This window comes from Dermacentor andersoni, chromosome 1 (genome assembly GCF_023375885.2).
Source record: "Dermacentor andersoni chromosome 1, qqDerAnde1_hic_scaffold, whole genome shotgun sequence".
Taxonomy (NCBI): Eukaryota; Metazoa; Arthropoda; class Arachnida; order Ixodida; family Ixodidae; genus Dermacentor; species Dermacentor andersoni.
In genome coordinates, this window is record NC_092814.1 from 323,030,930 (window position 1) to 323,053,348 (window position 22,419).

General features: G+C 43.9%; 1 protein-coding gene across 2 annotated transcripts in view; it reads left to right on the plus strand.

Annotated features, from left to right (window-relative positions):
* Positions 1–6,075: 6,075 nt before the first annotated feature.
* Positions 6,076–22,419, plus strand: part of LOC126516903 (UDP-N-acetylglucosamine transferase subunit ALG13-like) — a 120,283-nt gene continuing 103,939 nt past the window's right edge. For both annotated transcript variants that reach the window (XM_050166989.3, XM_055063979.2), the window contains exons 1-10: positions 6,076–6,312; positions 6,467–6,550; positions 14,620–14,670; positions 14,762–14,808; positions 15,287–15,359; positions 15,425–15,506; positions 16,115–16,250; positions 18,360–18,405; positions 18,471–18,600; positions 19,779–19,837. In XM_050166989.3, the coding sequence (XP_050022946.2) occupies positions 6,178–6,312; positions 6,467–6,550; positions 14,620–14,670; positions 14,762–14,808; positions 15,287–15,359; positions 15,425–15,506; positions 16,115–16,250; positions 18,360–18,405; positions 18,471–18,600; positions 19,779–19,837 (843 nt within the window). In that variant the 5' untranslated portion in view covers positions 6,076–6,177. The remainder of the gene's footprint in view (positions 6,313–6,466; positions 6,551–14,619; positions 14,671–14,761; positions 14,809–15,286; positions 15,360–15,424; positions 15,507–16,114; positions 16,251–18,359; positions 18,406–18,470; positions 18,601–19,778; positions 19,838–22,419) is intronic.

Here is a 22,419-nt window from a genome sequence, read left to right on the forward strand (position 1 = left end):
GGAAATGACAACGCTCAACCCTCTCAGAGGTTATAAAATATGGCGCACAACAACGCCTCAAGCAAGCACCTCTCTCTGTGTTCTGTGTACTACGTAAACAAGCAGCAGCGGTGCCCGCAAGGTAACGTTTAACATCAACTCACCACTCTCGTGTTAGCCTAAACGTTGAAGGAATTAAGCTTTCAACGTCACCGCTAAATTTTTTTTATTCAAGTACCCTAAGGGCCCATACAGGCATTACATAAGGGTGTTACAATAACTTAGTGATAGATACAGTATGCGCATTTAAACAGATAATGCATGCTAAAATAAAAAGAACACAAGCTGGAAAACAGGAAAAAAGAAGCAGTAAGGGCAATACAACGACACGTCCTAAACGTTGAAGATGCCTATAGAATTAAAATGGGTGTAAAAAAGCGCACAACAACACAGTGATGCCTATAACGAATGAGCAAGAGAATACCAAGTTAGTACGTTAAAATAGTGTTTTAGTTTTGCTAGGACATCTCACTGCACGCTTGGAAGAAGTATTCAAGGTATTAAACTGGGAAGGCTTAGGAGGTAGGATCGACGGCGAATATCTCAGCGACCTTCGGTTTGCCGATGACGTTGTTCTACTCAATAACAATGCAGACGAGTTACAACAAACTATTGAGGACCTTAACAGAGTGAGTGTAAGAGTGGGGTTGAAGATTAATATGCGGAAGAAAAAGGATAATCAAAAATAGCCGGGCAAAGGAACAAGAGTTCAGGATCGCCAGTCGATCTCTAGTATGTGAAGGAGTACCTTTACCTAGGTCGATTAATCACAGGGAACCCTCATCATGAGGAGGAAATTCACAGAAGAATAACAGACACTGCCAGCTCCTGATTGGAAGCTTACCATTATCATTGGAAAGGAAGGTATACAATCAGTGCATTTTACCAGTGATGACATATACGCCTCGTGCACCGCCTATAGAGGTGCCACTGATAGCCACCTAGCGGGCGCTTCCAACAGTACGCGCGGAAGCAGTAGCAGACGACAACCCTTTGCAGCAAGGATAGCTTAAAGCCCCTCCATCCACGCGCCACCGCCGCTTTCTAACGTGTATGGAGGGGCTTTAATAGCTGAAGTTCGCGGCTGCGATTTCTCCTTTGTTCGGGTGCCAGACTGCTTCTTCTGCGGTGACACCTGTAGGGAAGACACTGACCTCTGTGGAAGACACAGCATGATTTGTATCCTTTATAAACGAGGCAGGGTTAAGATTGCGCAGCTCAAAAGAATCAACAAGAGTTATGCATGAAGCAACTAGTAACAGGTAAACATGTGCGAAACCACGCATAAAAAATATGTAAAAACATGAAGTGCGCGACAGCTGGTGCGAGCATTTACCTGGCCACATAAAACCAACAATTTCAATTCTTGCAAACTTCAGTAGCTTTAACATACAACACAATGCGCTCGTGCAGTCGTGCAGCCTAGCTAACGCAGCGCGGTAAAGAAGCGGAAAACAATATAAGCGGGAAACGGCATTCCGGACTTTAGCGAAATGCCTTTAAACCGCATGCTGCACTGCAGACGGACTTCGTCGATTACGCGTCGAGCTATGATCGAGTGGAAAAAAACACCGACACGACAAAGGAAAGGGTGAGAACAAGAAATTTCGCGCCGAAGCAACGATCCATTGCTACCGTTGCTCCCGCTGATGAGGCTTTGCGGGGAATGATTAGAACCCTCTCGCCGCCACGCTTTCGCCGGTATTTGAGCCCCCCCGCCGGCAACAATTCTTCGACATTTCGTGAAGCTTTGGCCACCCCACACATGTGAAGGGTGTTGCCTATTTTGCTCTGAAAACGTGAATAAGACAGAGAAGCAATATCAACGACACAACAAACTACTGCGCGTGACTGGCTCCTCTCCCCACGGCCGGTCGCGCTCCCCTACAGACCGGCCGTGCTCTCCCGTGTGTTCTGCGCAAGGCCGCCACCAGTGGCGCGTCCATCGGCGTGCACTACGCGTATAGGCCAGAGACTACAGGAGACTGACAAAAAAGCTTGAAAACAAGTTAAGGACCGCGCAAAGGGCGATGGAACGAAGATTGCTAGGCATAACGTTAAGAGACAGAAAGAGAGCAGTTCGAGTCAGAGAGCAAACGGGTATAGACGATATTCTAATTGACATCATGAGAAAGAAATGGAGCTTGGCAGGCCATGTAATGCGCAGGTTAGATAACCGTTGGACCATTAGGGTCACAGAATGGGTACCAAAAGAAGGGAAACGCAATCCAGGACGACAGAAGAAGAGGTGGGGCGATGAAATTAGGAAATTCGCGGGCGCTAGTTGGAATCGGTTGGCGCAGGACAGGGGTAATTGGAGATCGCAGGGAGAGGCATTCATCCTGCAGTGGACATAAAGCAGGCTGATGATGATGATGACACAAAATCGTCGTAACTTGGTCAATTCATATAAGGAAAATGCTTGTTAAAAAAGTACACATACCAGCATATACTGCATACAACAATGAAAAGCACAGCCAGAGAAAAATTTATGCAGTACAAGGAACTCTGTGCTAACCTAGAACAAAACCATTTGCGCAAGGAACATCAAAATAAGGTGAGAAAAAAAAAGCAAAATAAAAAAGCGCACAATAACACAGTGATATCTGCAATGAATTAGCAAGAGAATACTACGTTTGTCCGTTAAAAAATAGCGTTTTAGTTTTGCTAGGAAATCATCATGACTTTGAGCTGATAGGATTTCATTTGGTAACATATTCCAGTTATATATCGCGAGAAAGAGGGGCGAGTGACTCAAGAAGTTAGTGCGCGCAAGAACGGGCTGCACTTTAAAGGGATGATCAAGGCGCGGGAAGCCTTAAGGCGGTAAACACAAAAATAATATTATAAGAGCGTAATTTTATACGTTTTCACTCGTCTATTACAGTGGAATGGTGAAAAGCCTATTTCTTTATTGAACTGATTAAAACGCTTGTTTCGCTGCAACTATTTAATGTCAAGTTTCACCTCATTTGGCATTGACGTTTCATGAGTAAAACGTGTTCAGCAGTGAAATGAACTGCACTGCGGACTTTTGAAGAGTGAATTGCTCAGACTCCATACACTTTGTCTACATCTGTTGCACACCTCATCGCTTCCACCGGTGAAAAGACTCTTCAAGAACAGTAGACGCTCCGGAGGTATCAAGTATGACGCCATCTTGAAAAGGTTGCATGACGACGATTTCGTTTGCTTCTGTGATTGGCTGGCGGAGTAACACAACCCCGTGCGGTCCGTGTACCTTGGTTGCTAACTGCTGTTTTTTTTAGTTGTATCCTACTATAGTAAGCAGAATCTTTCGATCTGAGCAGCTTCTAAAAAAGTAAGAGTCCCTCCCCCAGCAACACTGAAGTGAGAGTTATGTCGATAGCTCACCTTGTAAATTGTGAAAGCCGCCCATCGTTGTGCTTTCACAGGAGGGAGTGTAACTTGGGTTACCACCTACATTTTGACCTTTTCAACCACTTTTGAAAATAAAAAGCTGGTGCAATAAGTTCGCGTTGTTGTAGAGACATTTCTTATATTTGTACCGCGTTTTTCCCCAAGTACACGTGTCATGGCTGGCCCCTGTCATCGCTGTTCTTTCGATAGACGAGCGAAGCCACTCATCGAAAACGAAGGCGAAGGGAGCACCACTTTTCTTCTTACTGCAAACGAAGGCTTATCTGCACATTGTAAACCAGGAAAAACTTATAATAAAAAAGTACAGTTCATTTCAATACAGTTGAAACTCCACCTAACGAAGTGATGACCACGCTCGAATTATTTCGTTAAATCGGGAAGTTTGTAAAATCGAGAACGAAATTTTATGATAGGAATAGAAATTTTGACTTGCGTGTATTCGCGTTTAATTACAATTTAGAGGTTATTCTGTAAGCAGCAAACAATTAGTTGCGCTTAGTTTTGAGCAAACCAACTTTACGTGCCTTCACCAGCCAAGCTTAGCCGTGTTAGGCCTACCAGCCATAAAATCCATAATCGAATTCGGAATCAGCGGCGTCTAATGAATCAATCTTGATAACACACGCTAGTTGAGAGAAAGCGATAACCGCAGTCACTTCTCCTAGCTCGCGAACTTCACATGTTACCACGAATCGAAGCCAATTTGGTGCTAGGTTAGAGCCGTCGCTTCGATGGGTGCCGCCATGTTTGCTGACGCAAAGCTTTTGGGGCCGCTATTTGGGCTCCCGCTAAATCGGTGAAATAGCGTGCAACGCAAAACCCAAACGCAGTTTGCGTCTCGCGCATGCGCAATGACTTCGACGCTATTTCTTTGGGGCCCCTATTCTAAAAGTCTCTATTGTTAGCTATTAACTGAACGTACAACTGTCCAATTCTTGTCCCATCCCCCAATGTGGGGATGTGCCATGTTTTGCAAGGAACAGTCAGCTTCTATTTTATAATTAGCATAAGATGAACTGTTAGCGGAATGCAGCCGACAAGGCTCTATTTCAGAGGTGATATAGGGGCAACACTCTTATGGCGTTTTTCACTGGTCGATCTGGAGCGGCCGCCGAAATCCTCGAGCGAGCGCTCGGGTTTCACAAATCCGTATCGGCCAGCGGAGCGCGAAAACGCTCCGCGGCGGATCACACCGGAAGTCTGCGTACACGTCGCACGCGTCGCACGAACCGGTTCTTAAAACCATGCCCGACTTCCGTTCTGTACGTTTCCACGGCAACCAAACTCGCCGTCCCCCGTGTGTAATTTTACCGTGGCAGTCGCATAGTCCGTCATTTCCATGTCGCGCCCGCAAGGATTGTGCATGGCCAACGTGCATAGAAGGCTTCGTACAGCGCCTGCTTCGCTGTCGTCCGAGCTCTCATCGCTAAACGCGAGCGCTGCAGCAGCACCGAACGCAGCCATTTTGCGAAGCAACACAAATTTGTGCGTACCATAGAGTTTCCTCTATTGTGCGTACCAACCGGGTACCGATTTCGCTTGAAGACGGAAGTGACGCGAGCTATTTCCGTCCGAATCCGCGCCTCGGCGGCGGAGCATGTGAGAGCGATCCGGCGCGGAGCGAGTTGATCCGAAACGACCAGTGGAACGCGCGAACCCGCTCCAGATCGACCAGTGAAATTCGGATTCGTTGCCGCGGAGCAAGAAATCCTGCTCCGAATCGACCAGTGAAAAACGCCATTGAATAATAAAGTTTACACTCTTTGGGTCGTATCATGTCCCGCAACGACAATCGTCATCTATCTTGCCCACATTTCCTCTCTTTAACTCTGCGAGCCCGGTATTTTCAAGACACGAATAGCTTGCGCTTCGGCGGAAGGAAAAAGCTACGATGAAGCATGCCGCAGCGCGATTGAAGCCAAACCTGGTAGCCCAACACGTGATCGCACGTCTAAGTGCGAGGTTGGCTTTATTGTTCCCGCTCTGCAGGCGGAGCCACAGCAGGGCAGCCGAACAAGCGCGCACCGAATAAAAACTACTGGGATAGCTACTGGGCTACTGCAGGAACCAAACGTCTCAACATCTCCGGGATCTTGCAAAAGGTCACGTGTTCCACCACTGTGGCTTCACAGAGCGTTCGTTTGCCATGGCTAGTTGCGTGACGTAATGCTCCCTCCTATATTTATCAGCGTGACATAGCATTCTCGACAGGAAAGTAGCGAGCGCTGAGTTTTCAAGAAAGGAAACGCAAACAAGCCAGATGACGATTATCATTGTGGGACAAGATAAGCCCCAAAGGCTTTAAGAAAAAAAAGGTAAGGAGCTGGGGAACTTCAACTCCACAAAACTCAGTGACGCACGCGACGCTAGCGACGACGCCCGCGACGCCGGTACGGTGCCGCGGCCGTGCATGGTGGCTCGACCGGTGTCCCAGGAGTGTCTGGAAATAGAAGAAATAGTTCCCGCATTGCGTACGATTTCCGTCCATCACTTGTCACTCTTAACGCGGACTGCTTACGTAGCTGCTTGCATAAACACCGTAAGGTATCTTATTTAATCAGTTTTGATATTGTCGGCTCTGGCCTTTCTTCTAGGATAAGTTTAAGTGCGGAAGGACACAAGGTCAAGCGCGGAGAGTGGCGGCTAATACAAAATTTGAGCGGGCCTTAGTCGTTTTGGCACTATCCTTTGTTACTCCCACTGGTACAAACTGACCGCGCTTCCCAGGAGATTCGCATGACTTCGCTTTGCACAATGCTGTGCCAAGAAGAAGGTAACCAGAAAATTGATGCATATCTCAACTCATTGGGGTTCTGGAGGAAGCAGATCGCCGCTGATGGCTCCTGCTTGTTCAGAGTGGTTTCTGAGCACGTGAGTGGACCTAAATTCTGCATACTTCCTCTATTTACTCGCTTGGCCTTTGTGCTCTCGTATGGGCTACCCTTTGATTTGTTAACGCATTATGAGAGTTTTTAGTGTGACAACTTAATGAATGCTTGTTATCGTTCTTTTCGGTCACATGTAGGTGTACAACACGCAGACGAAACATGAAGCTGTACGACGAGCATGCGTGCAACATTTACGTGAGAACAAGACCACTTATGCAAAGGTGACATACTAATTCATCTGTCGTCTTAACCTTGGTTTCTTTTTTCTGCCCCCCCCCCCCCTCCTTTTTCTTTTTTTTTTTTTTTTTGAACGCTGCTGCTGCGTTCGCAGTTTGACGTCCAGCAACGCTCGAAAAGCTTCTGGCTCATAGGTTCGCACGCGGGCTTGGCATGCAGATCAGATGGCCCACGTGGAACGTCGCACGAGGAAACAGGGGTCGCGAGAGGAGCGGCCTCGTATATCCCAACGCTGTTTTGGAGTACTAAGTGCCTAGATTTGGTTGGCTAAATTAAACACAGTTCGTTAAATCGTAGCTCAGTAAATATAACATGTGTTGCGCGTCTGTTCTGTGTTCAGTTAAATATTCAATTAAATACATTTAGTAATAAATATAGTCCATGTGAGGCAAAAAAGAAATCCGGCAGTGATTTTTATAGCGCGGCTCACCTGTTTCTTGGGCAATCGCAGAGGGGGTGAAGTTGTGCATCTCTCAAGGTGGAAGTGTGCACGGGTTCCACTGGTGAGACGGGTGGCATAATGCTTGATTTTCGAGACGTGCAATGTTCTGGCATTGTGCAGAAGGTGTAGGCCAGAGCCAGAACTTTTCTGTTCAGCAAACTGGTAAACTGCACTGAAGCAAGGTGTGAAGTTCTGTAAAAACAATCTGTCGTCTGGCGCATATATGTACGCGCAGCAGCTGTAAGGCAAGGTATTCGGTAGCAAATTGGTGCAGTATTGCAACTTCGTATGGTGTTCTAGGTCGTCTTTGTTGGGGGCAAGAACTTCACTGTGGCAATGCAAGATTCCCAGCAATGGAGGTATGTTGGCTTGGAGTAGATGCGGCTGTGGTAGATGCGGTGAGAGGCTTACCATCCTCCACGTGCTCCTGGAGTGTCGGGAAGCCTAAACGGAGAGAAAGAAACATTTTCCGCTTGCTTACCATTATTACATCCCTTTACACCCGGCTATGTTTCTTGGTAAGGAACCGCTTTTTGACACCAAGGCAGTCCTCAACTTTTTAAATGATGTCGTACTACACTTTATATGCCCATTAAATTCGTAGAGCATCCTCGCTCCAGAGGATGCCACTGCGATAACAGTTTTGCATAGCACATGCCTCCAGGCCCTTGTTTTTCAAGGGCTCTAAGGAGGCAGTAGTGCTCTAGCATATCTTATAACTTTATATATTTTTACACATCGTATCATTGTTTTTAAATGCAGCTTAATGTTCATAGTACACGTCATAAGTCATCGCCATAATCTTATTATACAGATTTTACGCACTTTAGCGCGACCATTTTTAAGGCCCCTCTACAGCCACGTCACACCAACTTCATCGAACTCATGATTACACTGCAAAGTCATTACCACGGACATGGCGCTCTTTGGCCATACTTGGCCCTTGCGCCATAAAACATCAAACATTCATTCATTGGCTTGGAGTCAAGTGAGCTGGCCAATAATGGCTTGTGGGATGACAGGCCCAACTGAGGCAGAACAGTACCATTGCTTCATGCAGCAGGCTTGAAAAGCTGTCTGTATAAAGGCAATGGTAGGGAATGACCAGTTAGAATGTGTCAGGGCTGTTGATCGAGTGCTGGTAGTGCCTCATTCTGTTAACAGTCTTCTGACATGATCTGCACTTCAGCAGTGAGATATGTATAATATATATGTGTGCTATGCATATGTGTGTTATGTATAACACTATTGGTCATTCTTAAGCAAATTTTTGGGTAGATAATGCTGTTCTTTTTGTAGTCGTGTGCTGTAAAACAGCCGGCTTTGCTGTCCCGAAGAAAAGGCCGGCATGAGCCATTTCAAACAAGTCTTCTCCCAGTATTATGGGCAGGACATCGTCTTCAGCATGACTGCCTCAACTGCCCCAACTATAAGACCAAATGATATCTTGAGCAGTGTTGTACCCACAGGGAGTACAGCGACACCTTTAACAGCTGCTAAAGAAGGATCCGTCCATGGGTTGAGCATGTGAGGCAGTGAGAGTGACATTTTCGGTATAGTAATCTAAGAACCCATGTCTGGGAATGCCTCACATTCAGTTATTCCAGTGATAGTTGCTGCAAAGAATGGGCATTGGAGCTGAGTGCCTAGAGTATCATAGCGCTGCTATGCAAAGATTGTGGCAGGGGCATGAGGGATGAGCTAGCATGAGGTAGTTTTTGGGACTGTGACAGGTGGCTTGTACGTGGAGGGAGCTTTGAAGCAAGCTGGAATTTTTTTTTTCAGTTCTAGCAAACTGTCTGACAGGTCTTGGTTTAGGAGCAAGCTCACTATGTTCCCGGGGCAGTGTTCCTGATGGTGCTGGTTTGTCCCTTAAAAGCCTCTGGCTTTTGCTCTACATCATCTAAAACCTGGGGTGCATACAATGCTTGATCTGCAGTGACGGGCTTGCAGTGTGCTGATAAACATTTTTTTTGGTCAACGATATTAAAAAAAAAAGAAAGAAAGAGAATCGGCTTTGTACCCACTGCATAAATGAGACCATGATCGGTATGATTTACACAGAACACAAACTATATAAGACAGTTTATACAGGGAAGAGGTACTTAAACATATCAATGCTAGATGTAAGTTATTTGGTACAAGAAGAAATAACTATACTGTGAAATCACGTTGGCTAGTACCAAGGAAATAACGATATACAAAGTCCCACTACGTAGCACCAGTTATGCTACCCTCTGAAGAAAGTGAAGTTTAAAGTGCTTTTGGGGCAATGGAAGAATGTTTGTATTGCTTTTCTTATGTATATTTAATCTGTTAAGGAGAATAAACTATGAACTTTGCTTCTCATAATTAGTCCTCGTACAGGGTATTGCCCACTTCTCTGCACTGCGTGTTGCGATACGCTTCTTCTTAGGTTTTAGCTTAGCAGTTGTTTTCATAAAATCATAAACGTATTATGGAGAAAATCTTAAGTTATGAAGTAGACGGTATTCAAAAGTGAGATACTGTAAAACCTCGCTAATACATACACACTTAATAAGCCATTCCAGTTTAAATACCAGTTGTGATGAATCCCCCATCCTGGGTCGCCATTGTACCTAATGCATTGGCTTACTGCTTAAACTATAAGCGCCGTGCACGCCGACGGACGGGCCACTGGTGGCGGCCTTGCGCAGAACACGCGGGAGAGGAGCCTGGTGCGCACCGTAGTTTGTTGTGTCGTTAATCGTGCTTCTCTGTCTTATTCACGTTTTCAGAGCGAGATAGGCAACACCATTCGCACGTGTGGGGTTGGCCAAAGCCTCGGGGAATGTCGAAGAAGAACTGTTGCAGGGTGGGGGGCTCAAATACCGGTGTAAATGTGCCGGCGATACGCTTCTAATCATTCCCGGCAAAGCCTCATCAGCAGGAGCAGCGGTAGCAAAAATGGATCGTCGCTTCGAAGGGAAATTTCTTGTTCTCATCCTTTCCTTTGTCGTGTCGGTGTTTTTTTTCCACTCGATCATAGCTTGACGCGTAATCGACGAAGTCCGTCTGCAGTGCAGCATGCGGTTTAAAGGCATTTCGCTAAAGTCCGGAATGCCGTTTCCCGCTTATATTGTTTTCCGCTTCTTTACCGCGCTGCGCTAGCTAGGCAGCACGACTGCACGAGCGCATTGTGTTGTATGTTAAAGCTACTGAAGTTTGCAAGAACTGAAATTGTTGGTTTTATGTGGCCAGGTAAATGCTCACACCAGCTGTCGCGCACTTCATGTCTTTACATATTTTTTATGCGTGGCTTCGCACATGTTTACCTGTTACTAGTTGCTTCATGCATAACTCTTGTTGATTCTTTTGAGCTGCGAAATCTTAACCCTGCCTCGTTTATAAAGGATACAAATCATGCTGTGTCTTATCGGAATGATACCAAGCAAGTGCTTCTTTAACAGCTTTATTCTTTTCGCCCGAGGGCATCTTAGATATTGCGTTTTTTTGGGAAATGTGTTTAGAAAATAGGTAGTTCAGGGGGCGAGAATTGCTAATAGCTGCTGCATATGGTAGTTTTCGTTCCATTTTTTTGCTGAAAAGTTCGCGTCACGTTTGGGAAGTCATCACATCTCGATGCTGTCTGAGCAGACTTAACACGCCGAGTGATTTGTTTGTTTCACAACAAAGTCCCTTCTTGCATGTGAGTTTTGTGTACTCAACTGAATTCTTTCTTATACTTACGCTGCAGACGACTAAACTGGGCCTTGCCGCCAGCGCTAATCTACTTTGAATGGCGCTGCTCTGCCTTTAAATATATCATATGGCACCTCTCTCTAGTGATATAAAAAAGTACTGAAAAGTTAGTAAGTATTTAGCTTTGTACGTTTCGAAGCAGCTCCCTCGGGGAGTTTAAAATTGCAAAAACTGCAGCGGGAACGGCAGTTCATCGGCGTATGCAGCAGAATTGCATCGGCGGTACAGCACTAACACGCGCTTTTATTAACCCGTGTGTTTGGTGACTTCGTTGGCTAGTGTACGCGTTTCCATCAATAAATTGGCAATTACTCTTCTTGAGGCGACTTTGACTGCACTTATTCAGCGATGTCACATGTATTCATCGGCAGAAAAATCACAACGGCATATGCAGAGATTGCACCGTGCGGATTTGTTTGATATAAGTCTGCACTAACGACGGGTGCTTATTATTCAGGTACAGAAGCAGCATTGCAGCAAGGGTAGAATAAAAAAAACCATCGAGAGATCGCATCACTCAACAAAATTTATCGGCTAGTCAACATGAGCTCCACGTCATGTAAATGGGGTTCATGGCGTTTGTCTGCGGGACACACCTTGCACTTATGTGGACCATGTTGTCCCAAACACTGATAACATCTTGTTCATACCCGCTCGCATAGAGGTCAGCATCTTCCCTACAGCTGTTACCGCAGAAGCAGCCTGGTACCTGAACAAAGGAGAAATCGCAGCCGCGAACTTCAGCCATCCTTGCTGCAAAGGGTTGTCGTCTGCTACTGCTCCCGCGTGTACTGTAGGAAGCGTCCGCTAGGTGGCTTTCAGTTGCGCCTCTATAGGCAGTGCACGAGGCGCATAGTCACTTACCGTATGCCAAATGGTTAGTGCGTAGTATTTACTTCAGCTTTCAGCATGCAGAAGTGAAAATCGGGGCAGTGTCTGTGCAGACCATAGATAAGGAAATTGCGTCGGATGGACCTTTCACGGACTGCAGTCGCCATCAATAGTAGTGTCAAAACATGGTGGCCATGACATGTTTGCTGCTCCCATAGCTTCTGGCGCGTCCACATTGTCCGCAACAATAATGCGGAAGTGGATGATGGCCTTTCTGTATCCAACAAGAAGGGAGGCCTGATGGAGAAACTCGCGGCCTTGCTGAGTTTGAGGATGCAGTCGTCGCTGCAAGGCTGCCACAGTGGCAAGTGAAAATCACAGGCATTTGTGTCCTGCTCGCAAATAAAACTTGTCTGCGTGTGTATAGGAGTTAATTAAGATGTAATTATTTTCTGGCCAGTAAGTCTATATAGTCGCTCATCTGCCATTGTTGATTAATTAGCATATCGCTTAGTGTGTGCCTCATCCACATTCCCCGCCATCTACTTATTAATGAGGTTCTGCTGTAAATGTGAAAAACATTGTATTGTATAAATAAATCTTGTGTGTGTACTGTGTAAGCAGTGCCAGCAATAATTCTTGCTGCTTTCTTCTGCAGTGTTAATAGGCGTGTGGTGTTAGACTTACATGTGGTACCCCAGACAATTTGGAACTAGCTACTCTTAATTATGAAATAGGGCATGCTAAATTGTAAGCTTTAGTTTTGGAGGGAAATTCAAAGCAGCATTTGGATAAGAAACCAATCGAACAAGATAATTTCTGTGTTAAGATAGGACACGTGTTCACTCCATCTCATGTGCGAATCGAAGACTACTCTTTAAGATTTAAAGCTATCAACAGTTTCTATATGGTGGTTGTGAAGGAGGAGTTTGTTATTTAGATATTTTTTTGTTCAGTGCATGGAACACTTTGTCAGTAAGTCCATTTGCTGTGAACCATTCATGCAAGGCAGTAAGAACTGTGTTTCCCGTAGTAATTGTTTTGTTACTAGAGAAGCCAGTGAGAAATATGTTAGGTTACGACCTAACAAACTACCTTGGGGAACTCCACAACGAATCAGCTGCAAGCTAGGTAGAAAGTTATTTATGACGACCACTTACTTGCGGTTGCTCAGATATGAGCATATGAGGTAAAGCGACAGGCCCTGGATACCGTAATGTTCAAGTTTTCGAAGCAAGACGGTATGGTTAAGCAGGTAAAAGTTCTTGCTGACCTTGACCTGCTTAACCACTCCAAGTTGGAGCTTTCTGGCTTTAATGTTACTTCAGATGAGTTCCTTCTGGACAAGTAAAATGGATCCTATTGATATATAAGGAGTGCTTATTAAGAAATCTCAATTGCTTTCCACTATTTTTTCAAGTGCCTTCGAAAATATGAGGAGAAAGGAAACAGGACGATACTTGCTTACGTTACTCCTTTCTCCTCCTTTGTAGATATGATAATCATTTTCTGACTTTATGATCTGACTTTATCATTTATCCTTTTTGAGAATACTCCAGATGATCTTGACAAGTTACATTTGCACCAAGTACAACACGATGATGTCTGCTATAAATTTTATTGGTCGTATTTGTAAACCATCATAGACGACGGAACATGTTGACTTCAGGTTCATTAAAATGCTGAAATACCTCTTCTTTGTCAGATGAAATCCAGATGTTTCTGTTTGAGTGCTCGTAAGGAAGCTAAGAGCTGTTTCGAGATAACCAGCCGGAGCAAAGCTTGTGTAAACAGAATCAAAATGTTCCACTAACATAAAACCAGACTGCCAGAATCATCAATGACGTTTCCTTAAGTGGGCATTATTCACTGCATCCTGCATTCCCATGAATTTCCCTACCACAGGATGAATACCTTGATGTGTCCCGTGACTGAGTATTGGCATCAAAAAGAGCTAGAGCCAGGTTAAGACGCAGTCAATAAAACTGCCCCTCCTATATGAAAAAGGTCAAAAGGCTATGTCACAAATGAACATATAATGTTGATAAAATATAACTGCCTCTTTCACTCATTTTTACACGCACGATTGGAGCCTAAACTAAAGGAGTTCAGAAATGCCAGAAACAAGCTCAGTTCCATGCTCAGGCAACCAAGAAAGGTCTTTATTATGAGTAGAATTGTGATATCCAGGACATGTGGCATTATTTACCTGTGTTTGTTGTAATTGACTTTCGTTATGTAAACAATCTCGATTTCAATTATTCTGCTGTTGCATACATCCATTGAAACTCGCTATAAGCAATGGGTTTTTTGACAAATAATTTAAAAAGATAGTGTTGGAAGAATTTGTTGGTCTTTAGGTTTGCTAAGGGTGGCAGAAAAGTGAGTTTTCATAATATGCATATATTTATACCAATTTAAATATAGGTTCCCATTATACGGTAAAGCTATTCAGCGTTTGTTAGGATATCAAATAATATCTGTACACACATGCACACACTAACACACACACACACACAAAGAAAATTCGTCCTGCTCCCTCTTGGACTAATCCATAAATACCCCCCTGAAATAAAGACTGCATAAATGGTGTGCAGACTTGCCCGAAGTAAGTACATGCAGCTCTTTTGACTGTTTATGTAGTGGCAAAACTGTGATTGACTGTCACAAGTCTTTCATGGCAGTGTTTGCATTGAGATATTCCAATTGACATCAAGAGAAAAAAATGGGGCTGGGCAGGTCATGTAATACGTAGGTTAGATAACTGTTGGACCGTTAGGGTTACAGAATGGGTACCAAGAGAAGGGAAACTCAGTCGAGGACGACAGAAGACTAGGTGGTGTGATGAAATTAGGAAATTCGTGGGTGCTAGTTGGAATCGGTTGGCGCAGGACAGGGGCAATTGGAGATCGCAGGGAGAGGCCTTCGTCCTGCAGTACACATAAAACAGGCTGAGGATGGTGATGATGTTCAGGGAGTATTACAAGAAAAATTGCATTAAACTTGTCTTGCCGGGTGCGTTAAGCTGCTCTCACGTATCGCTTTTTTATGTTATAGTACCTTGATGGGGACTTCGAGAACTACCTGTTGAATATGGAAAATGTGAAGGCAAGTATCAATTGTGATGATACAACATATATTTCATCCTCACTGAGCTGACTGTCAAGGACGCAGCTCAGATTTTTATTTTTTTTTCCAGGTCTGGGGCGGCCATTTGGAGATGCATGCTATGGCAACACTTTACAAGTAAAAAACTGAAATTTTCTTTTATAGCGTCTCTATTGCCTTAGGCTTGGTCCGTTTAAAATGAGCAACTGCTAATAATTTTTTATTTATTCTTTGCTGTGGATGACCATTTAGTACTTTCATATTAGGGTGCTGTTGCTTTGCTTTTGGTTGGGCCTTGACAGAAGTTTAATCTTTTAGATTTATTAGCTGCTTGAGCAAAACTGTCCGAGGACATAACAAGTATGGCATTGCAAAGACCATCTAAAGTCCTTGGGTGTAGCGCACTCGCTGGATCCACACAGACAGTGCTTGTATGTGCCATCAGTATGACTTAATTATGTACCAACAAGTCCAATGTGTAGCTCTTAGCCAACTGGCCACACTCTCCTTTGCATTATTTCCTTCACTTCACTAAGTTTTTTTTTTTTTTTGGTTTGCCGTATCTGTTTCATGTTTACAAAGTATTTATACTTGCCTCTTTTACTTGAACCTACAGGAAAGACTTCGTGATCTTTGACAGCCCATCCAGAAGTCCCTACTACGCAACAGAAAATAGCTTCCAAAGTGTGGTATGATTTCATGGATGCTGATTTGTTTCTCCATGTAGATGCTACTTTCCATCTATCTTTTCTAGGTGATGTTGTGCTACACCCATGGTAATCACTATGATGCCGTCTACTCAAAACAAGAACTTGATGCTGCAGCATTCTGCCAATGTGAGTTCCAAGGTTGTTTTCATCACCCTATTCTATATCACCCTTTCATTAGTTAATACATTAATCCTTATGTGCCAACTATTGCAATTTTATCGTAAAATGCCCAATTTTTTTTTAGCTTGTTTACAGTTGTAGTGCTGACAGCAGTACTTTCATGATTTTTCATTTGCATCCAGTTTAGCACTAAGCTGATTTCATTTAGTGCAGCACTGATTTTTAAGGAATGCAGACCCAGTCTTCAACTGATTTTTAGAGCCCCAATTTTTGGTCTTGCTCCATTATTCAGGCCTAACTTTAGCAGTGCCACCAACTCATAGAACAAGCATACAATGGTAACTGGAATTTCAGGCACCGTTGCTTGAATGTTCCATTAATACCCTTCTAGAACATTTCTGTTTGTCACAGATTCTTGCTGTGACTGTAAAGCGGAGTGCCAGTTCATAGCATCCATGTAGAAGGAAGTCTGCAAATTTTAATAAACAGTCAGAATCTCAATATTAGAACAACACTCAAAATATTTAAAAAACTTTTGAGCTTTCATTGCTGTATTTTTCAAGTTTTAGGGTTGGCAAGTCTGTTAATATGTGCTGTTTCACTGTTTTCCGCAGCCATTTTGTACAAAATTTTGTACAAAAATGTTTTTGAGATGGGAGACGATGTTGACTTGGCAGTCGCAAAGATGCTCCATGACAAGAAATCCTTCAAGCACAGGAAGCACATGAACTTTGAGCAGTGGAAAGAGTGGTAATGGCCAAGTGCTTTTCTTTCTTATGCAGCTTTCATGTGTGTTGAAAATTTTTTGGTTGTACTTGTAATAGGCTGTTTTAAGATTTTTTTTCTTGAATATGAGGCCCCTAGACTGACTTTAGCTGTGCTTTTACATAGAAGCCTATTGCATTTTTAATGCTATTTTAGATAATAAAATAAGATAGACTATTTTTTTTTCCATGGCCTGAGTAAACCATAATGTTTCATAGCACAGATCTTCCAAGTAAACAGTCGTCTACTTGTTCCGCTGTCAGTGCTGACGGCGACTTTGAATAGGTCAGGCTAGAGTCACTTTACTGATTTGTTTAGTGGCTCTAGGTTAACCTGGTGTCTGCAAATGAAAGACCTTTTCAGTTCCTGCTTGTGTAGAGTGTAGGCTCTTATTAGAAAAGTAAGTGCTGTTTGAAAGTAATAATTTGTTACAGTTTACAGTGGCACGCGTGAGAACCCTGATCTACAACCACCTTATTTATCGTTTTTCTATCGGAAAATTTCCCCCACATAATTATAGAACCCAACTTTGCATCAATTTTCTACAAAAAAAGTGCGAGCATTATGCAAATAAATTTGATAATGGAAAAGGATGCATGGCAAGTCTGAAAAGGCAGGTTGGCAACGCCACCTTGAAGCTTACATGCCAGCTTGCTGTGATGCCGTGGATTTTGGTGTCTGCTCAGACCTAGTTAATTTTTGTATAGTTAAATATGACTAAACTGTATTCACAAGGAGCCATGCAATGAACTTAGAGAGTTTGGGAACATTTAGTGCACTGCAACAGCCCCGGTGAAAGAAAATGCTGGCACCAGAGTTCTGGCAAGAAATTAAGATAATAGAAGCTTGACCTTAAATTTATGTTATAATCAACCTTTTGCCACAAATTAACTAAAATGGACTTTTTAAAGAAGGCTTCATTAGTATAAACTGATTTAGCTTCTCTGTTTAGTATTTTTGAAATGTGGAGTCCTATATAACCGTTGACGACTCTTCACGAGTCAGTCCCTGGGGGTCAAGGATAAGGAGCTGGTTCCACATAACAAAAGTGATGGGGCCCACTCTCCCTAGCGGTTGTTTCTTTGTTTTGCTTGCTTATGGCACCTCTGTTCTTAGCAGCAGTAGTAATAAATAGTTGCTTTTTGAAAACACTGAGCTAATCTATCAAATTTGCATCAGTTAGGTTTTGTCTTTAGTGCCCCAATAATTAAAAGGACACTAAAGGCAAATACTAAGTCGATGTGAACTCCTTAAATGCCATTCCAGAAATCTCGCAACGCTTGTTTCGTACCAAGAAAATACTTAGTTTACGAGAAAATTGCATCTGAAGGGTCCGAATACCTTTTTCGTAATCCAAATCCTCCAGCCACTAAATCAGGGGAGTGGTGACGTTGCATACGCCATCACCACCCTTTGCTGCCGTCGGTGGTTAAACAGCGCCCGTCAGACGGCGGTACCGAGCCAAGAAAGAGCAGTGGATTCGCCACGGCAGCTGCTTTTTGGTCAAGTGGCGTAGTCTGTGCAGGCATCCTGCGACATCACTTGGAAGTTGAATTGCTACTTGCAGTTTGTGCGAGTTTCGCGAGCCAGCAAAACCAGCACATCACTAGGCGATAATGAAACTACTGAAACGCGAAAGCGTGGGCGGCGTGGAGCCGAACGAAGAGGAAACCTTTCGACCGCCCGCATCGTTGTCGACGGTATTTTCGATTAGTTATTTTTTCTAAAAATTACATAGAGCTAGACAAGTAGCATTTTATGTCGCCTTATCATACAATACAAAGATTTTTTTTTTTTTTTGCAGCAAGTGGTTGGGTACTAGTGACACAACTTAACTGAGGAGTGCTTTCGTCATCGGGCGAGTATTTGAATGTCCTGAGGGAGTCGCCAATCATGTCCTGCATTTACCTCAATTTCTCCATTATTAAGGCTCTGTTCGCGATAATATCGACGCCTTAGAGATTCTCGAGCACTAATCTATCACTTTAACTTGAATTAATATTTGCCTTTATGTCCCTTTAAGTGATTGCTTTACATATTCAGTGAGCAAATGTCTAATATAAGTTTCGTGTTTTTCTTTCTTGCTTTATTTAGTGTAAAGTTTGGCATAGAGACCAACGTCCTTCCTGAAGAAGAACAGGTTAGGCAGCATGCGGTTGCAACTGCGCCGTGCATGATTTGTTGAAGTTGTGCCATCTGTTGCAGGCTACTGCTTCTGAGGTGGTGACTGCATTGGCCAACCGAATAGCCCCATTCCCATTTAAAGTTGCCAAGGCTTTGGACCCGACAATCTACAGGAATGTTGAATATGACAACTGGAAAGAGGCAGAGAAAGGTAGCTGTCAGCATCAAACTTGGCTCTGAGACTGCGCAAGTCACCCACAGTAGCAGCTTATCCTTTTCTGCTCTGTCCTGGTGGCTTAGTGGCTACAGCATTGCACTGCTGAGTTCGAGGTTGCATGTTTAATCCCAGCCATGGGCAGCTGCATTTCAATGGGAGCAAAATGCAATAAGGCTCATATATGCTTTTTTTTTTTCACATTCAAAAGATACCTATGTATGACACTCAATCAAAGGTATAATTAATTTTTCTGTTTTTACTGTTTCAACATTGTACTAAGGAAATGTTTTTAGGTGAAACAAAAACATATTGATGTCACTTTTGTTGCTAGAAAGCATTTGCATGTCATCTTTTCCTGTCGGCAAAAAGTTTGTGGTCTTCAATTACGTATTTATCTGTATCTGTGTTTATCTATATTTAGCCTTGATACTGAAAATAATAGAACAGATAAAATTTATATGCAATGTTCCACACAAAGAGGAATAATGCACAAAGAGGAACCAAGTTCTTTGAGTGCCTGTTGTGTACAGGAAATCCTTTATGATATCTTTTGATGCGAAAGTGTAAAATGGCCCCTTGGGTGAAAAAGCCAGCGCCCGGCGTCAGTGGCAGCCTAAGTTCCCATTCGCTGTGACGCCACGGCACGAGTGCGCCTTGATGGAGCAGAGCGGGTGAAACAAAGCCCCAGCGTGCCAGGTTTTGCGTGTGGGGAGAGGGCCTCGCTTTCGGAAGCCTGTGTTAGCACCCCGTTCCTTGTCTTAGCAAGCTCTTGCCTGTGTTCTAACTGCACTTTGGTAAGGTCAAATCAAAACTCACCAAGTGTCTCAACGTGCTCGCACCATAACTCAATGGACCACTCAGCTGTGTTCACTTGGACATTATTGCTTTCACATTCACAACTCATAAGTGCTTAGATGTCCTCGGATTTTTTTTAAGTTGAGTTTATTGCTTCCTAGCTAGCATTCAGGTGGGATGGCTTATAGTAAAAAAAGAATGGATAGATGAATAAAAGTATGTTGTGAGCTCTATTATTAGTACACCTTTTCATTTTTTTCTTAACAAGTTTTTGGTATGAGTACACATATGGCAACTGTTCTTAGTGCAGTCCTTCAGTTTGTTACATCTGTCAAACTTGCGCAGGTTCATTTAAAATGTTTTCTTGAACTTTCCAGAGAAGATGCGCAGTGAACAACTCGTGATTCCAGACTTGAAGCCTGGAGTTAAATGTTTGGTAAGTAGTTCAGCACTTGTAGTTTTATTGCTAAGTAGATCGTATCTAGGAAACAGTGGTTGCTTGGGAAATTCTGAAACGTTGGATCTCCAGATGGCTTTTCTGTGGGAAAGCCTATACCGTATTTACTCGCTAAATGATCATACCTTTTTTGTCAAGAAATTTGACGCAAATTCAGGGGTGCGGTCATTACGTGGGTTAAATTTTCCGTGACAACAGGTCAACGAACAGGTGGCTGCCGCTTTAACAGTGTGGAACACCAAAACAAAAATGGCGGGCGGCGGAGCAAGCCGAACGCGTCGAATGCGATTTTTTTTCTTCTCCTGGGTACATTACGTGCATCAAAACAGTTTATTCCGTATCAGTAATGAATAATATCGTTAATATCGGCAAGTCTGCAACAATACTGTTGCCATGTCCACTTTGAGGGGACAGAAACAGAGATGGGCGTGCTTAGCTGCCAGTGACATAGAAACACATGGCGGGCATGCTGCGAAAACTGCGGCATTTGTCTTCACTACTATCCTAATACGGCACGTTTCCGCTAAGGGTGAGTGAATATCTTAGCTGTGTTACAAACTACGGCATATGAATAGGGTACACTTCTAACATATCAATGTAAACGTGGCTACTATCGTTGCCGCTCGTGATTTGTTGCGTGCCCACGAATGCAGACGAGAGAAATCGAAAGGCACCTTTTTTTGTTGTTGTTGTTGACCACAACCATTACAAGGCCTACAAATAATAAAGCCAAGGCAATTTCGGTTGTAGCTTCTTTATCATGGAAGTGCAGAAAGTGGTGAAAAGAATGAAATGGGGCATCTGCTTAAGAATCTGTTCGGTGCATGCAGACCGCTTGGTATGTCTTTAAGAGTCGTTCGTGTAACATTCGACAGATGGTAAGCGCGATCATCATTAGCTAGACTTTGCTCACGACATATCGCTGCGGCAAGCTCGGGGTGCGATCATTACGTGGGAAAGAAAAAAAAATTCATTTTGGCAACAAAATTCAGGGGTGCGATCATTATGGGAGTGCGATCATTATGCAAGTAAATACTGTACTCTTTTTCATACATAGCAGGTAATGCTGTGGAAGCTTACCACTAGTGCAGTCATAGAAGGCTCACTCCGTGTGTTAAGCAGAGCAGTTTTTTCATCTGGGACGCTTTCTGCGGGTGGTTCAGAGTGTGTACATATTGTCACGTAGGTGACGGTGAGTTGGCTGGCATGCAGGCAGACAGAAAGGGACATAATCGAGACACGGCGCCACATACGGCACTGCGCGCAGGCAGAAAATTGATAACATGCGTGAACGGTAAAGCAGTAATAAATGCACATGGCAATATGTGGAAGCAGCTTGGCAGAGATGAAAGAAAACACAAGAAACTCGTTTGGACCTTTGCACCACGTCAAATGTGCACAGTGACCTCTGGAGCTCCCTGGGCGTTGATTGCCACATTAGCCTCTTGACAGCTGTAATTATCCGTGACCCCCTGCAATATCACTGCAGAAATTGCAACCTTACCTCTACTATACCCTAGTCCAGAGGAAAGCTAGACAAAATGGTAGAGAGGAGAGGGAGAGAGGAGGCAGAGAATGGGTAGAACCGACGCAGTTGTGAAATGAGTGAATAACAGCCTTGCCACTCTTCGCTCTCAGTTCCCATACAATGGAGGGGGGAGGGGATAGGGAAAAGGTGGTGTGAGCAGGCAGGGAAACGCTACTACTATAGATATGACAGCAGTTGCAGGGAAACTCGATAAACTCAAGTTCTAGGTACGGTGATATGCCAACCCCCTCCTCCCCCTTCGGACCGCCACTAGCCCTCGCCTTGCTTTCAGATTCAAGCTTTCCCTTTCATCCATGTCGCTCTTTCAGAGCCCACCTCCTGGAACTTTCTGTTCTGTGGGTAAGGGGGGAGGGGGTTTCGTCAAAAAATTTCGGGATGTTTTGAAGGGGTAGTATGGGGCTAGTGATGATAGCATGCCATCTCCATATGAGCAGATGAGCATGGTTGTGCTCAAAGTGGCTTTTGCGGTGCTGAACAAGCAGAAGGGGAACTGAGGGATCTGGTTTTTCTTATTCACAATGTAATGAATCCAAGAAAAGCATAGAGGAAATTATTTGTAGTTTTAATTGAAGTGTAGAAATAATTAGCTTATACTAAATTAATGTGATGCATGTGGCATGAGAAAGTGCATGGCACCATGGCTTCGTGTACAGTGGGACACAGTCATTGTCAACCTATTTCACGTCCAATGCAGGACAAGCCTTCTCCTAGCAATGCTTGTTTATATCTGTCTTTTAGGCTGCTGAGCACGAGGTCGCGGGATCGAATCCCGGCCACGGCGGCCGCATCTCGATGGGGGCGAAATGCGAAAACACCCGTGTACTTAGATTTAGGTGCATGTTAAAGAACCTCAGGTGGTCGAAATTTCCGGAGTCCTCCACTACGGCATGCCTCATGATCAGAAAGTGGTTTTGGCACGTAAAACCCCATAATTTAATTAATTTTTATATCTGTCTTCTGCCTCCATCTCCTATACCTGCTGATTTCTTAGGCTCATCATGCTACATCTCTG